Source organism: Phocoena phocoena, chromosome 6 (assembly GCF_963924675.1).
Source record: "Phocoena phocoena chromosome 6, mPhoPho1.1, whole genome shotgun sequence".
NCBI lineage: Eukaryota > Metazoa > Chordata > Mammalia > Artiodactyla > Phocoenidae > Phocoena > Phocoena phocoena.
This window is the reverse complement of record NC_089224.1, coordinates 66,842,651-66,858,032: the sequence shown is the minus strand read 5'-3', so window position 1 is coordinate 66,858,032 and position 15,382 is coordinate 66,842,651. Positions and strand designations below refer to the sequence as shown.

Sequence of the window (15,382 nt, the reverse complement as noted above, 5' to 3'; positions counted from 1 at the left end):
TATTGATAAAATTATCATCAGTCTTTCTTTGTGGATGGACATTCCTTCAGGAAATTTGGTATCCAAGGGAAGATAGTCTTTTGTATTAGGTGGTTTTATGTAAGGGATAGAAACCAATCTCCAACTAGCTTAAGCCCAGGAGGGGTAGATTGATTTACAGCAGGGCATGATGGAACTGGGCTTAAAAGCTACTGCAGCCAGGCCCCCAACTACCATCACAGCACACTCTTTCTCTCTGGAATAGTGGCTTCATTCACTCTGGTCAGTTTCTCTAGTGGGAGACTCAGCCTCAGACACACTGAATTCACATCATTACAGAGAGAGTAAGGGAGCTTCTCTCTCCTGCTTCAGTTAAAAAAAAAAAAAATCCAAAGAAGGAATTCTGGTTGGCATGTCTGTGTCACATGCCTACCTCCTGTCACTGTTGCCAGAGGGCAAGGTACCATGATTAACCCAGCCTGGAAAAGACACCTACCTTTAGGGCCAAAGTGGGTGGGAACTGTTTCTGAAAGAAGGAGGCAGTGGGTTCTGGCCAGGCAAAATAATAGTTAGTACATCCTCATCTACTTTCAGTGATAAAAGGAAAGTAATTTGGCATGTGAGAAACAGATCCCAGATAACATGTATCATGAAAACAAGCAAAAAAAGAAAGGAATAAAGAGGAACAAGAGATAACATTGTACTTGAATGGAGTCGAGAATTTTATAAACATGTCGAGATGAAAATCCAACATTTCAGCAGCAAACACAGGAATGGGCCATTAGGCTACCTGATTCTAATGCCTACAAAAACACCCTCCATAACTGATAGGGTGCACTGCAGAAGAAAGCACAGAAGTGGTTCTCTGAGAGACTGGTTTGTGATAGAATACCATGCAATGAGGTAGGGGCCACAAGAATAAGATGGTATAAGTTGGATATTTGGGTTGTCCTAGCCTTGTTAACAAATGATTATTTTCTTGAGCTTTTCAGCCCTCCATAAGCCTTTCAGAATTTAGGGAATTTACAGCATTGCAATAGTTGTTGAAATAGTTCAACTATCTCAATTCCAGCTTTGCTAAGAAGAAAGAGACCCAGCAAGGGCATTTGCCTTTCCCAGGAGCAGAAAAAAAGTTAGTACTGCATTAATATAAAGACTCAAGCCTCTGTGTTATATGACTCTCATGCCTAGTCTTGACTAGGTCCCACAGAAAACAATGGAAGATGGAGGGGTTCTACTGTGCATGTGCTTTCTTTTTTTTTTTAAATGATTTTTGAGTTACAAGCTTGTATGGACGTTGGCTTCAAAAGGCCAAGTGTTCTCTTACCTGAACACAGCTCCCTATGTCAACATCCCTTATCAGCAGTCTCAAAAGTGCACCTCCTTCAAAGGTTTCCTTCAATGTCAGCACCACAGGAATACTCAGTCATTCTGGTTTTCTTTTGTTTCTCCCTCTGCTTTCCCACCCTTCCAGATGATAGACATGATGTACTTTGTTATCATCATGCTGGTGGTGCTGATGAGTTTTGGGGTCGCCAGGCAAGCCATCCTGTTTCCCAACGAGGAGCCATCATGGAAATTGGCCAAGAACATCTTCTACATGCCCTATTGGATGATTTATGGGGAAGTGTTTGCAGACCAGATAGACCGTAAGCAAGTTTATGATTCTCATACACCAAAGTCAGGTATTTAACTTCATTTGGGTCATATCTTTTCCAAGTTTATTTGTTTGTTTTCAATAAATGGCTCAAGATAGAGGACTGATTCCTAGTTTGCTATCTTGGAGGAAAAAAAACAATTACAGAAGGTGAATATACAATTTTAGCAAAGTAGTTCTCGGGTGTTTTTTTCAGGTATGTCCTTTCTGTGACATCTGTTGTGCCAAATTTGATCAAGAATGAACCATTTAAAAAGGTCTAAATTCTTTGGGGATTCAAAATCCTAGGGCCGTGTGTTGAATATTTCAATATTAGGAGTATATTATGTCACTACTCCCCACCCTACCCCAGCCCCCAGCCTTTAAAAAATAAATTCCTTGGGTTTGACTTCAGAACAAATAAACAATTCTCGATTTCGCCATCAGAATTCAAGAGGGCAAACATCTGCATGGTGTTTTCCTTGCACTGGAAACTATTCTCCAGCTCCTTTTCCCACTGTCTTAAATTATGTGCTATTGAGACTCAAAAGCTAGTATTCATTGCCTCAAAGTATGGAAAATGCCTTAGGTTATAAAATGAGTTGCTTGCTTGTAAATGCCAGAAAAAAATATAGTATCTATATCATGAAGTGATTCATTGTGAGGAGCGAGTGCCAGCAGGCCCCCGATGTTTCATGCCCTAATAGATGCTGATTCTCTGTAATAAACACCCTTCTTGTATAGAGTTTGAAGATAGTTGTGTCCTAGGAGTCTGTTCCAGCATTTTATTTGGATCAAATGTCAGGGCACACCAGGCACTGGGAAATTATTTGGGAAGAAAGCATCAGGAAAGAAATATCTTTCAGTGTGGAGGAGTTGAATCCCAGGAGCAGCCATTTCTCATTTTCCCTGAGGAGTTTAGCTCTAGAAATAACATCCTTCCAACATTGTTGAATTAACATTTTTCTAACATTTTTTGCTGACAGGCCAGCCATCTGAGCTCTGGACTATGGACATGGATTAGGATTATATAACTAGGTAGTATAGCTTATTAAGAACAGGAACAGAAACTAGTCAGCATCTCCCCCGCCCCACCCTCTCCCCGCCAGTCCCAGGTAGGACTGAGACCAGGAAAGTAAGGACAAAGCACCAAAAAGTGTGAGTCCTACAGGCCTGTGAAGAGCATGTGTACGCTGGCCACAGAACACACCAGTCTCTCATTTTCCCTTCCATGACGGGTTTTGAACAAATACTCTTTCCTTCTCACAGTGAGTTATCTGAGGCAAGAAGGTTTTTTGGAACACCTAATTGGAACAAATACTCATTTCATGAGACTTAGCCATCTCACTGAGCAAGAATTTTAACTCCATCTCCCAGTTGGAATATCTTTGACAATGTGCAGCCTTCACCAAGACAGCTTTCCAGGGACTGGGGAAAACTCTTTTGAATTCCTTTTTTCAAATGGTCCCTAAAGGCAAAGCAACACTTAAAAAGCCCACCTATGATCGTTCTCCTCAGAGATTAAATGTACTATTTTTCCCCAAGAAATTGCTTTTCCACTTACATTATTTTACTTTTTCTATCTTTCCTTTCTTTCCCCAAATGAAATTAAGCCCCTATGGGTCTTTTGACAGTGCAACATTTTGGGATGGGAGAAGGAGGGTGGTGTAGGTGTGCTTTATGAGTGGGATTCTGTCCGTCCGTCCGTCTACAAGTGGCCATTTATTGATGTTGTACTGTGAACCCAGCCTAGTGCAACAAACACCACCATCTGGCTGAATCAGAGATTCTATTATTGTTATTTTAAAAGAAGGGCTGATTGTAGTTTAGAACTTGAAAAAACCCTGGAGATGGAAGTGCAGTGTTTTGTGTGAGTGAAGTATGAATAGAGATTTCCCACATTGTTAATTAGATCTGTGGTGCTCTTTGTGTGTGAGAATAAATTCTATCCCATATCCCACGTATCCCAGTATGTAGCCAACTCAGCCTTGGATGGATGTAACCTTCATGACACCCTTCCCCCCCGACCACTTACCTTCCTTTCTGATATTCTGAAATTGGCTGCAATGGTGGCCACTGTTCTAAGCTAAATCAGCCAGTTTTCTGTCTAGAGTGTTAAAGAGTATTTGTCCTTTCTCAAATGGGTATAGGACGCTGCCCCCAAACCTGTCATTACACTTGGCCAAAGTCATTGAACATCCCTGTCCTCTAAATGATTTGGTCTTCATGTCATGGCACTGAGTGGGCCAAAGGGGGATTGGGTGATGGCCCTGCCCGGACATTCAGAACTGCCCCGGAGACCCAAGTACCGAGCTATTTGAGAAAGGTACAAATCGTTTATGCTGCCCTGCGGTGTCTTGCCTCCTTTCTGTGCCGTGTGCAGGTTGGTTTGTGAAGCATGTGTTCAGGCTGATTGGATCTCATATCCCCCTGGACCCACAGCCCTGCCCAGGGTCCACCAGCCTCATCGTGTGGATGTGCCCAGTGGGGACCTCTCCAAGTGCTGCCCATCCTCGCACACCTTCTCAGAGCAGCTCATTGCTAACGTAACGCACGCGCTCCATGTCTAACTCTTCTTGTTTTTAGCTGCAAAATTGTCAAACCCATTTCATGTTTGCAGAAATAATCTTTCTTAATTAAGATGAGTGTATATGGCTGTATAATGGGGCCCTCAGGGTGGGTTATTAACATCTGTCTCACACCTCAGAAGGGAGGACAGCTTTAATGCCCTCACTTCTGGGAGGCAATATTACCCAACTACAGACTTTTAATATACATTCCATTTTTTTCTTGTAGTTAGTCCTAAACCCAGAGACTATCAATAAGGCCAAAAAAGCTAGAATGAGACTTCTAAGGTTACTTTCCAAATGTGCTTAAAGACTAAAAGCAAAAGGAAAAAAGAAAAAAAAAAGAATGTAAATTTACAAAATGACATATACTTTGACCTCTAAGCCAAGTTGGGTTAACACAAACGATAGTCTAGCCTTAATCTTAATTATCTGTAGAGGCTAAAACATTTGCTTTGGTGTTGGGAGCAGAAGTGAGTGCAAGAATGTGTTTGGAAATAGCAGATAATGAAGCTCAGGAAGGAACAGTGATGATCTGCTCTTCTAGACACTTTGCCTAACACCCTGATTAATGGATGGGAATTGAACCTGCTGTCATTGTCTGATTGGTGGGTTTCTGGTTTTTGTTTTTTTCAAATAGCCCAAAATTATCTCAGATATTTATGTTATATATACTAGCTCTCTAAGACCCAATCCCTGGGCTACCGTGAGGGGATTTGGGCTCCAGGTTGCTAAAAGCATTGCTACTGAATGATGATATCCTTCTGGGCATCTCATTAAATGACCCATGTTGCATGGCTTCTGAGAGCTGGTCAGGATCCCACTGGAGCCTGAGGGGAAAAAAGCCACTTAAGAGTAGAGGAGCAGCAGAATAAATTTCCAGCACATTCATGCCAAGGTGGGGGCAAAGCTAAAATTAAATGGATTTTCGCCAGCTGAGAAATCTGGTTCTACGTTTTTGTGTGTGAGGTGCTTGGAAGTTCACCTCTGTTGGCAGAGAAAACGGGGTGTCTCTAGCTTCCTCGAGCCTCTGAATGAATGAGACTTCCCTTTATTTACAGGGCATCTTTGCGTTGCCTGCCATACACACAGATTCCCCAGGCTGTACCAGGGCAGGGGGAAAATGAATCATGCTCTTGAATACATTAAATCAGCATCTAAATTTAGTCCTTTTTTTCTGTCTCTCTTGAGTATTTTCACAAGTTTGGTTAGTAATGTGGAAGCAGAATGTCCAAAACTTACTTTCTACCATGACAACTTATTATTTAGCCGTTTCTATTCTCCCTAAATTAACTATCCAACCTACCTAGTGCATGGATCACATTTTATTTCCCTTATTGCCTAGGGCCTTTCCGTCTGAAATTAATAGGTTATCTGGAGTAAGAGGGATATTTGTGTTGTTGTTTGGTTTGATTTGGTTTTGCTCATTTGTTTATTTAGTACTGAAGTTTTGCGGTTCAAAAACTCTATAGGCTTGTTGTCTCTGTGATGTTGACTGGATTTAAAGTGTTGTTTTTGTCAGGAAACAAGGAGCATGCATGGGCATGTAAAGCTCAGACATTCTCCTGTATTACTTTTCTGTCTCAAATCATTTGTTGCTCACTTCAGGTGTGGAAATGAGGATAGCTCAAGGCCGGTCTCTAAAATATGCCTACTTACGGTGAAGCTTAGAACAGCAAGAACACAGAAGATGACTATTGTTATGCATTTCAAGCCATAGACTCCAGTTCTGGAAACTCAGGGCTCTGCATCTGTTTGGTATTCAGGACTGACCTTCTCTAATGGATTCAGAGCACACTATGCCTGACAGCTGTGGCGTGGGGAGTGTTCCCTGACGAAGGAAAGTATTTTGGAAAAGACAAACTCGAGCCTGTGCCAACTTTTGGGAAAGGGGGTATTGTTTTGCTGGGTTTTGTTTTTGCAAATTGCTAAGGAAGTAAGCCAATATGAGGCACCACCCCCATTTTCTGTCCCTGAAAGTCAGCTTACACTCTAGAGAATCCCCACCCAACTTGTTTACTAATGCAACCTGAGGGTTAGCGGGCTTACAAACAGCAGAACTATCTGCAGACAGGCCGTTGTGACGATTCCTTTCACTATTGTAACCAACATTTGTTCCACTGTCATCATGCTGATTTTAGCCTTTGCTCACAGGTGAGGCTCCATTTTTAATTTGTTCATTTCTCAGTCAATGAATATTTATTTTGTTCCTACTATGAGCTGAACATCGAGGTACAGAGATGCATGTGACAGAGACATTGTCTTCAAGGAATTTACAGTCCAGGAGAGACAGACTGACGTGGTCCATATATGTGGAGATGGAGCCCCAGAAAGAAAGTAGTCAGTTCTTCCTGGGGTGAAAGGAGGAGCACAGTAGATGAAGCCTTGCAAAGAGTGGGAAGGTTGAGCTGAGCCCTGAAATTTAAGTAGATATTTGCTAGACAGATGGGAGCAGGGGGGGTGTGAAGGAGAAGAATGACATTCCAAACCGAGACTTAGCATGGAAAGTTCCAGGCACAGCAGGTAGTTTAATATGGCTGACTGCAGGGTGAGAGGCAGGAGGCAGGAAGCAGGACAGATGGGTCTGAAGAGAGACAGGAGTATAGATCTTAGCGGAGTTATACTCCCTGCTCAGGGTAGTACCATGATATGATACATGTTTTAGTTGGAGCTATCAAGCAAAATGTAAAGGGTCCATAAAAGGGATGGAGATGGAAGGTGGGAGGACATTAGCTAATGTGGTAGCAGTTGGAATGGAGAAGATAGGCAGCATAAAACTTCAGGAAGGTAAAGTCAGAAGGACCTGGATGGAAGTCAGATGGTGCAGAAGGTGGGAGTGCGGGAAGTGGAAGAGGATTTAAGATGGAGGAGATGAAGTTCACTCCAAGGTTTCTGGCTCAGTCTAAACAGTGCTGTCATCTACTGAGATAGAGGAGCAGGAAGGATTAACTGTGGGGGGAAGGGGACTTGTTCATTTGGCCTTGGATGGAGCTTGAAGTTTCCATTGGAATTCCAAAAAAATTATGAAGAAGACTATTTTGTATATAGAACTCTGGAGCTAAGTAGAAAAAGCTGGACTGGAGATACAGATTTGGGGTTCAAGAATATTACCACCAGTCAAAGCCATGGGAATGGGTGAGCTTCCCAGAGAGCACAAGTAGAGAGAGAAGAGAAGGCCAGAGCAGAACACTGAGAATGGAGGAGTCAGCAGTATCAAATGCAAGAGAAGAGTGCAACTAGGTGAATATTTGAAAGAGTCCATTCAGTTTGACCTTTAGAAAGTCACTGGTGACTTTGGCCAGAGAATTTGCATTTCAGTGGGGAGTGCAAAAATCAATTACAGTGATTTAAGAGTAAATGAGTAGCAAGGCAAAGCATTTACCAGGGAAAAGGGAGGGAGAGAAGTGTTGTATATGTATGGCCCGGGAGTGTCCATGCAGTGAGGCTTGGAAAAGAAGAGTATTGTTTTGTAATCACCCCTCAGGAAAGTCACTGACCCATACATATCAAAGAATTGCTTAGGGCTGCCTCTTTGCATAGTTAGGTTGTCTGTTTTCTCAGTCAAGACTCAGCAGCCCAGATCAGGAAAGACAAATAGTTGGATTAAGTCAAGATTGAAGATTTGTTGTGCCATTACAGCAGAAAGAAAGGGGCCTAGGGATTTTGAAGAGGCTTGCAAGGGTTCTTAAAGTTATGCATTATAAGGTCTAGGATGGAGGATGAAGAAAATAAAGGTACAATGTTGGTAAGTACCTAGGAGGAAAAAAGAATAATCAAAGGACTAGAATTCTAACCTGAACACCAAGGGCACTGAGGACTAAGGATCCTGAGAGTAGTGATGATAACGTGCTGTGGTCAGAGAATGGTAGACGGGCATTCAAAATGGAGAGGTGGAACAATTTAGGATAATGAGAAGGTCCAGGAGTGGCTATAAGAATGGGTTCTAGGATATGCTGGAATCAGGGTCCCACATCGTGAAGCTAGGTTCTTCTGTGTTTGTCACTTACAGATATTGAAGTGTCCATGATAATGACAAGAGAGGGGGTGGACGGGAAGACTTTGAGCAGGATGATCTGAAACCCAAAGGAGAAAGGGCTTTTTGCACAGCAGTGAACAACAGTGGTCTAGAAGAGGCAAAGAGTGTCAGCGAGAATGCACACACTACTTATGGGAACCACACTGGCAGATGAGCGGAAATGTGGGATTTCCATTTGAGAAGGTTACAGGGAGGTGGTGTCTTCCTACAAAATGGGTTTAGCTAAGCCAAGAATATGGGGTATTGTTCTTACGATAAGTGTAAGAAAGCAGAGGAGTTTGTGTTCAGTGGTAAGTGTTTTCCAGAAGGCTCTGGGGAAAGGGAGAAATGGGAAAATTCAGTGGGCAGAAAGCACAACATCACATGAGGACAGTAGCATAAGGCAGGATAGTTAACCAGGGGAGTTTGCATTGCAGATATAGAGGATCATAGGTAAGAAAGGTATGGTGGGAATAACTTTTCCTTAGTTTTGAGGCAGCTGGAGACTGGAGCCCTAGTAGCATAAGAGGCCAGAGGAGGCTGATGAGATCTAGGTCTCAGAGGCAGACTAGAGTGGCCATTGCTCAGGCTTCCAAGATTGTGTTGGGGACAGATTGCTCTGGTGCCTGAGGAATGGGTGTGGCTCCCAGATCACAGATGGAGAGGCTGCCAGAAAATCAACTTTATTTTTTATTATAATTCTGCTTATTTCTCTTTTGAACACCTACCCCTTATGCTGGGGAAGAATCATGACCTCAGGCTCAGCCCTCTCTACCTTCCCTGAGGTGGGTTAATGTTGGGGGTGGGAGCACGTTGTAGTTTTGAGTAATCTGTCCACACAGTTTGCTGCTAAAATGTCCATTATGCCTGTCAGTGTGACCCTCCAAGTGTAGCTGACTTATGAGGTCTCCCCACAGTCCCAAACCCTAGACAGTTGCTCCCTCTGGGGTCCTGCTACCCACAAAAGAACTGCCAGGAAAACCACGCAGCCTGCGCCCACAAAGCACATGCAAGCTGGCGTTCACTCCCAGACACCCTCACACGTACACACAGACACACATTTCTTTCCTCTCCCCTCCAGTCTTGCTCCCGCCAGCGTAATTTCATCTATTCCCCAAATTCCTCTCTCTGTTACCCCTTCTACAAATGCTTGAAAGTCCTGAGAGCTGCTACATCCGGACCACAGAAGCAGCCAGAGACTCAAAGGCTGTCTCTGGGTTGTGGCTTGCGACCCCTCCTTCCCTGATACAGAGCCATTACCTGCTTGCAAAACAAGCGGGAAATGTGAATGAGTATTTCATAATGCTATCCCACCACACTGATTTAACCATCTTGTAAGTAAAAACAGGATGTCCCAAATAAAATAAACTTATTGGCGCCAGGCATGCTAGATGTAATCTCTGTGTTTCAAAGGAAATGTGTAGGAATCATAATAAATCGTCTCATGGTGTTGCTGCAGGGATTTCCTAAAGTCTCAGAATGGTAGTAGGTCTTGCAAGTTCTTCTAGAATAACCCTGTCCAGTAGAATCTTCTGTGATGGTGGAACTGATCTAGTCCTGCACTTTTAGTCACACGTGGCTAGCGGGCCCTTGAAATGCGGCCGGTGTGAATGAGAAACTGAATTTTTCTTTAATTTTAATTAATTGAAGTTTTAATTTAAAGGGCTGCTCATTGCTAATTGCTACCCTATGGGACAGCTCAGTTCTAGTATATAAAAATCCTTCAGAACAGCAGCTCTGTGAGAGCTGGAAACACATCTGTCTTGTTCCCTACTGTAGCCTCAGCATCTCAAACTGTCTGGCACAAAGTATGTGCTCAGAAAATAGTTGGTGCATGAAATAAACCCCTTGACGTAAGGAATAGAAAGAAAGTAAGGTTGTTACCTGCTTTACATAATTAAAAAAAAGATTTCAATGATACATATAAAGGAATTTGAAAATTTTCAATTGAAAGGATGAAAAGTTTATTATAAAGGAATTTAAAATTTGGGTTAAGTTTAATGTAGTGATCATGGATTCATGCTTCAAACACACACACAGAGAAAAGTGAACTCAAATGGGATCCTAGAGTTGATAACTTCCTGCAGTTTAGCTGAATTTGTATTCAAGAAGAGAATTACAGCCACATTCAAGAAATATTTATTGAACAAGTCATCATTCTAGACTCTGTGCAGAGACTGATTGTTGGGTAGCTAGAAGAGAGGAAGGAAGAGAGGGAGAGAAGGGAGGAGGGATGGAGGGAGGGAGGGAGGATGGAAAGAAGGGAGGGAGAGAGGGTAGGCATTTGGTTGTTGAGGGCAGCTGAGGAAGGAAGAGAGAGCTGTGTGAGCCCAGCAGTGGGGCTGGATGAGACCCAAACAGAGAGCCCTGCCAGCTCCACATTGTGCCACACTGGAGGTGGTTGCCATGCATCCTGTAACTACGGGCCTTTCCACAGGCACAGTGTCCTGACCAAACGCAACGAGGCAGATGGCTGATTTCCACTCAAAGCAGAGCAGAGTACATCCCTTCTGATAACGTGGCAAGATTTTAACTGATCTGTATCAACAGCAACCAAAAAATAGACTGACCTCCACACAGGTTAACTATTAACAGACAGGGCCAGCAAGATTCACATGTTAATTGTTTTTTCTCAGATGTGACAAGAATCCAAATAAGCCTGCAGCCTCAGTGAGGAGGGGAAGTTAGGTGCTCAGGATCTTTTACAAGATACTGTCCAGTGGAGTGAAGAGCTTCCTGCTGCTAGATTTCAGACTCTGTCTGGCAAGTGACATTTGACTGAATCGCTTGGCCTTCAGCCAGATATTTGGTGTCTAGAGTATCAGGCCTGGGGTTCAAGATGAGGGCATGCTTGGCAGAAGACCCCAGTAACTTCAGATCAGGTATAGAATTTTGAGTCCTTGCCATGGTGACACACCCAGTTCAAGTAGATGACATCCACTGATGAGTTAAAACCTGAGGGGCTATTTCTTTTTGTTGTTGGTTTTTTTTTGTTGTTTTTTTTTTTGCGGTACGCGGGCCTCTCACTGCTGTGGCCTCTCCCGTTGCGGAGCACAGGCTCCGGACGCGCAGGCTCAGAGGCCATAGCTCACGGGCCCAGCCGCTCCGCGGCATGTGCGCTCTTCCCGGACTGGGCCACAAACCCGTGTCCCCTGCATCGGCAGGCGGACTCTCAACCACTGCACCACCAGGGAAGCCCTGAGGGGCTATTTCTTGACCTGGGTTGTCGTTACATGGGTTTTCATTTTACACTGGACATATATGTTTTATGGACTCTTCTGTATATATGATATATCTCACAATGTAATATAAAAAGGAATAAAACAGACAGGCTGCTATCACATTTTCTAGATTCTAGTTAGAATGGATTCATTCATTCAGTGACATGTACTGAGCGCTTCTGTGTGCCAGGCACTGTGCGAGGAGCTGGGGATTAAAAAGAAACATACATTATTGCCTTGGCTTCGAAAAATGTTTAATAGGGATGATTGACAAGTAAACAAATCAGTATGATATATATTTCCATAGATGTGATGTATAAGGACTTAGCTCAAAGGAAAGAACATACTTTTATTTGAGGGGGGGTGGGGTGAGGGGGACGTGTTGAAGCAGAAAAACAAGAGAAGACAAAGTACAGCCAGAAAAATTCTCCTGGAGGTAACAGTTAAGCTGGATCATAAAGGGTATTAAGAGTTTCCCAGACAGATCATAAGAGGGCGTTCTAGACAGAGGGACCATCATGCACAAAGCTAGAGAGAGGTGACAAGGTATGCCAGGTGTAGGCTTGTGGAGATAGCAGAGAAGTGAGACTCCCTCCCTGGACCGGTCAGTTAGGGTTAATCCCCGTTACAAGGTGCTCCCAAGCCTCCTTTACCTACCCTGGGTTAACACATGGCACCATATTGGTTTTTTCTGGTTTCTTATGTGTATCCCCCACTGGACTATATGCATTTTGGGAGGGTGAAGGCCGGGGTTCGTGTCCATCTTTTTCACCATATTTGAGTGAATGAATGGAGAAGAGGTTAGAAAGGTAGATTGTAAAGCCTTTGTATGACAGGCTAAGGAATTTGAATCTTTTCTTATGGGAAATGCACAGCTTACCTTGTGTGGAGCTCATTTCTAAGTTAAGGCTGTAGTTTATGGAATTCGCAGGTTGTGAATGCCAGTGGGGATATTGTGGCTGGAAAGTATACAACCATGATGCTCATTTCAGGGAAGCTCGGTGAGCCGTAGAAAAGCCCTTTGTTCCAAAATGTCTTTTAAAAGAGAAATAGCACGTTTCGAAGAGTCAGAACATCCCCTGAATGGGTTAAACCTACTGACTCTTCTCCCCTTAGTGTGAAGTATTTGAATCTTTCATCTTAACCCCCCAAAAAAGCTGAAATCAGCATTCAGGGGAGGAAAGTTAAAATGGGGGCAGGTAAGGAAGGAAGCAGATGGCTCCAACGCAGGGCGAGGCAGACCTTGAGCACCCAGAGGGCACCACGAGGCGACTGTGTGCCTGGAGGGCAGGGAAAGTGAGGCGGGGTGTGTGGAAGGCTCGGAAAGAGAGCTGGTGGCAGAAACAGCTATGCCTACCTTGCAGTTTGGCCAAGGGCCCTGGCAGATGCCCGGCTTACCTCCAAAAACCATCTTCTCTGCTGTCTGCAATAAATTGCTGATGCCTGAATTTAAATATCAGGACTACTTGAAGTTCCAAAAGCCTCAGGCTCCCCCCAGTTCAGGCTGCAGGTGCTGGAGTTCCCAACTCCTGCTTCTCCAGTTCAGCCAGGTTTCTCCTCACCTACACCCCACCTCTCCCTGCTAGGAGACTAACAGATGCAAAAGAGAGAGAGGAAGACAGAGGAGAGGAGTCACATGCATTCAGGTACCACCCTCTCTCACCTTTTCCTTTAGTTCATCCTTTATTTATCTTCAGGTCCATTAAAAATCTATTTCCCAGGAAACTCAAATGTCTAAAAAAGCCCCGGGAAAGCCAACAGAAGCTGGAATACCTTCAAAGAAGTTTTCTTGTGACCGCAGGATCTCCCACAGTTAGGTCTGCCTCACTGGTTCTCAACTGGGGGCAATTTTGCCCTCAGCCCCACCCCCAGGGGACATTTAGCACTGCTTAGAAGTATTTTTGTTTGCCACAACTCGAAAGATGCTACTGGCATCTAGTGGTAGAGGCCAGGGATGCTACTACACAGGACAACTTCCCAAGCAAAAAAATCTTCCAACCCAAAATGTCAGTAGTGCTGAGGTTGAGAAAACCTGGTCTATTAGAATCCAAAATTCAACTTATTGTTGCTTCTCAAAAAAAAAATGGCACAAGGTAGTTGCCGTCAACATCTGCAAAGTCCTAAAGGACAGATCTGAAAAGATCCCAAGTCCTTACAACCTGATGCCAGGAACAGTGTTCTAGGCCCCCATCTGCCATTGCTTACAGAGTTTCACATCTCTCTCCACTCTGCTCACTCATTTGATCTTCAGACCAAAGACCAAGTTAGGACATCATGCAATTATGGTGTCAGAATGGTCAACATGACAAGCCACTTTTAGCAAACACCAGTAGGTCCCATCACCTGTTCTTGGGGACCAGTTTTGGATGGAATAAACCCAGCTACCATTGCAGTGAAGAATGAGGAGAACCCAGAGTTCTTATCATTCAGAATTCACCACCTGTTTTGCTGATCCAGGTAAAATCTAGCAAACTTCAACACTTCCCAAGTTTTTATCTGAGAGATGTCAGTGATTTTTTAATAGGAAAGGATCATCCTGCATGACCAGAGAAAGTGGCTTCAGTGACCTCAGAAGTCCTGTGAAATTGTCCAGTTCAATCAGTCTAGCTCATCATCCGAGATGAAGCAGGAAGGAGAACCACACTCCCCATGATCAGACTCAGTAGTTACAGTTACTGACCAACTTAACACCACTGGACCAAACCCAAAACCATTTTTAAACATTGTGCTGGAGCCAGTGACTCTCTCCTGAGTAGACCACAGGATCCAGCTTTACAAAATCACAGTCCTTAAAGCAAAGGAATAGAGTGTGTGGCATGCCCTTTTTAATATTCTGAACAAGGGCTTTAGAAGTAAAACGCCACTGTGAACTAAGTGGTTGCAGTACGGTTGCAGGAAAGCCAGTTGCTGACAAGTACTTCAAAGTCACGGATGCCACCTGAGGAACGTAGTGTTCAATGACCGGAGGGACTGTGTATGGCGCATGCGGTTCTATTATACAGCGAGTAATTGAATATACAGGGTGGGGGACGTCTCCATCAAACAGGTCAGGCACTAAAAGACTAGATTCTTTTCAGTGGATTTAAGATTATACAACCTGTCAGGAGTCTACATAAGATAACCAAATGTCGAAAATGTCACTGCTTTTTGAAAAATACACGGCAGTTGCACTTAAGCAGATTGTACTAAATATAAGGATGCCTGAGTGCTTTATTAGCTGTCAGGTGTGTTACAAAGGCTGTGTCATGAGTATCATGGGTTTCTTCTGGCATTTCTAGGTGAAGGGAAGTCAATTAACATTTGTTGAGATCCTATTACAGTGGCTGGCACCAGACCAGGCACAGGATATACTGCAACCCACTTAATCCTGATTTACTGTTGATGTACAGAAAGAGCAGAGATTAAATAACTTCCTTACGGCACACAGCCAGGGTTGCAGAGGCGGAATTGGAACCCAGACCTGTCTAACTGCTAAGTCAGTGCCCTCATTTCTACCTTGTAACAGAAGGCTGCTTCCATCTGATTCCACAGGCCCCTTTTCTCCCCTGCACCTTGCTCCAGTGACGGGACCACAGTTATGCATTCATTTACTTAGCAACCGCTTATCAAGTGCTCTACTTGGCCCTGGAGAGCAAGTTGTACACAGGAGAGACCTCACCTTTCCCTTAGTGGGAGTTATAGTCTCTTGGGGGCAGGAGGGTGGTAGACAATTAGTAAACAAATAAGATACTTTGGGATAGTAATAGGTTCCATAAAGAGAATAAATCCAAGTAGTAGGCTAGGGAGTCATTGGGGTGAGGAATTAGGGTACAATTTTACATAGAATGGTCAGGGGAAGACCTTGAAGTGATAAGGTTGTATTGAAATATGAATGATGAAAGCAAGTGTGGCAAGAACTGGAGAAAGAACATTCCAGACAGAGGGAACAGCAAGGACAAAAGACATGTGGTAAAAATGATCTATT

The 15,382-nt window shown here is 43.7% G+C and overlaps 1 protein-coding gene across 14 annotated transcripts in view; it reads left to right on the top strand.

Annotated features, from left to right (window-relative positions):
• Positions 1-15,382, top strand: part of TRPM3 (transient receptor potential cation channel subfamily M member 3) — a 787,839-nt gene that overhangs the window by 731,376 nt on the left and 41,081 nt on the right. For all 14 annotated transcript variants that reach the window (XM_065879762.1, XM_065879761.1, XM_065879759.1 and 11 more), the window contains one exon: positions 1,454-1,628. In XM_065879762.1, the coding sequence (XP_065735834.1) occupies positions 1,454-1,628 (175 nt within the window). The remainder of the gene's footprint in view (positions 1-1,453; positions 1,629-15,382) is intronic.